The sequence below is a fragment of the Etheostoma spectabile genome, chromosome 7 (genome assembly GCF_008692095.1).
Source record: "Etheostoma spectabile isolate EspeVRDwgs_2016 chromosome 7, UIUC_Espe_1.0, whole genome shotgun sequence".
NCBI lineage: Eukaryota > Metazoa > Chordata > Actinopteri > Perciformes > Percidae > Etheostoma > Etheostoma spectabile.
The window spans coordinates 1,665,306-1,666,189 of NC_045739.1; the positions used below are offsets into that span (position 1 = coordinate 1,665,306).

Sequence of the window (884 nt, forward strand, 5' to 3'; positions counted from 1 at the left end):
CTGTTAAATAAAATGTATTATTATTATTATTATTATTATAAATATTGCAACACACTTTTATACTTAGCGTTTGGACCAGGGGTTAATGCATAGAGTGTACAGCTTGACAGTAACAGTCAGGCTGGTTAGATTAAAGTCTTCCTCTCTCCACAGGCACCGGTTAATGGAGACACGGCTCCAGCTGAGGGCCTATCAGAGAATGACAGTGGCGTGGAGCTGATTAATGAGAACAGCCCTCTGACCGCGGCTGAACCGCCCTCCCCCTTCAGCCCCAAGCAGAACGGAGATGCCGCCTCACCTCAAGGTGCATACACACCTCAAAAGTGTACTGTATTCAACAAGTATTTAAACATGTCTTTTATGTCGTTTCTGTACTGTAGCATTTTGTATTAGTGTTTTATTGCCCTTATTATTCTTTGAGGGTTAATTTCACAGGTCTCATAGTTCCCTTTAGGCTAATTTTAAAGAAAGGAACTGATATTAAGTCATTGGACGCTTTCTGGAAAGGGAAAATGCGATTGAGAACTATGGTTGGGAAAACGGAGATGGCAGATGGGCACTGAACTTGTGGTGATATTATAGGGTTGACAATTGGTGCTTTCACAAATTATCTTTAATATGAGATTTTAGATAAATAATCTTCAGTAATCTGGATATAATAACTAGGGGGGTAAAGGTAAATAATAGAAGAGCTAGAACAGTCTGGTAAGTTCAGAAAATGACATCCCTTTACTGCAATGCAGCCTTTAAAATCAGGAAAAGACACTTTAATATAATTAAATCTTACATATTATTTATTACAATATCCAAAATCTAAGACAATATCTAGTCTCATATCACAATATCAGAATAATATCAATATATTGCCCAGCTCTAATTATTAC

At 37.1% G+C, this 884-nt stretch overlaps 1 protein-coding gene across 1 annotated transcript in view; it reads left to right on the forward strand.

Moving 5' to 3' along the window:
* dnmt3bb.1 (DNA (cytosine-5-)-methyltransferase 3 beta, duplicate b.1) overlaps window positions 1-884 on the forward strand; it is a gene marked incomplete at its 5' end in the record, with an annotated part of 58,826 nt that overhangs the window by 26,500 nt on the left and 31,442 nt on the right. The window contains 1 exon segment of the mRNA XM_032520187.1: window positions 154-304. Within this exon segment, the coding sequence (XP_032376078.1) occupies window positions 154-304 (151 nt within the window).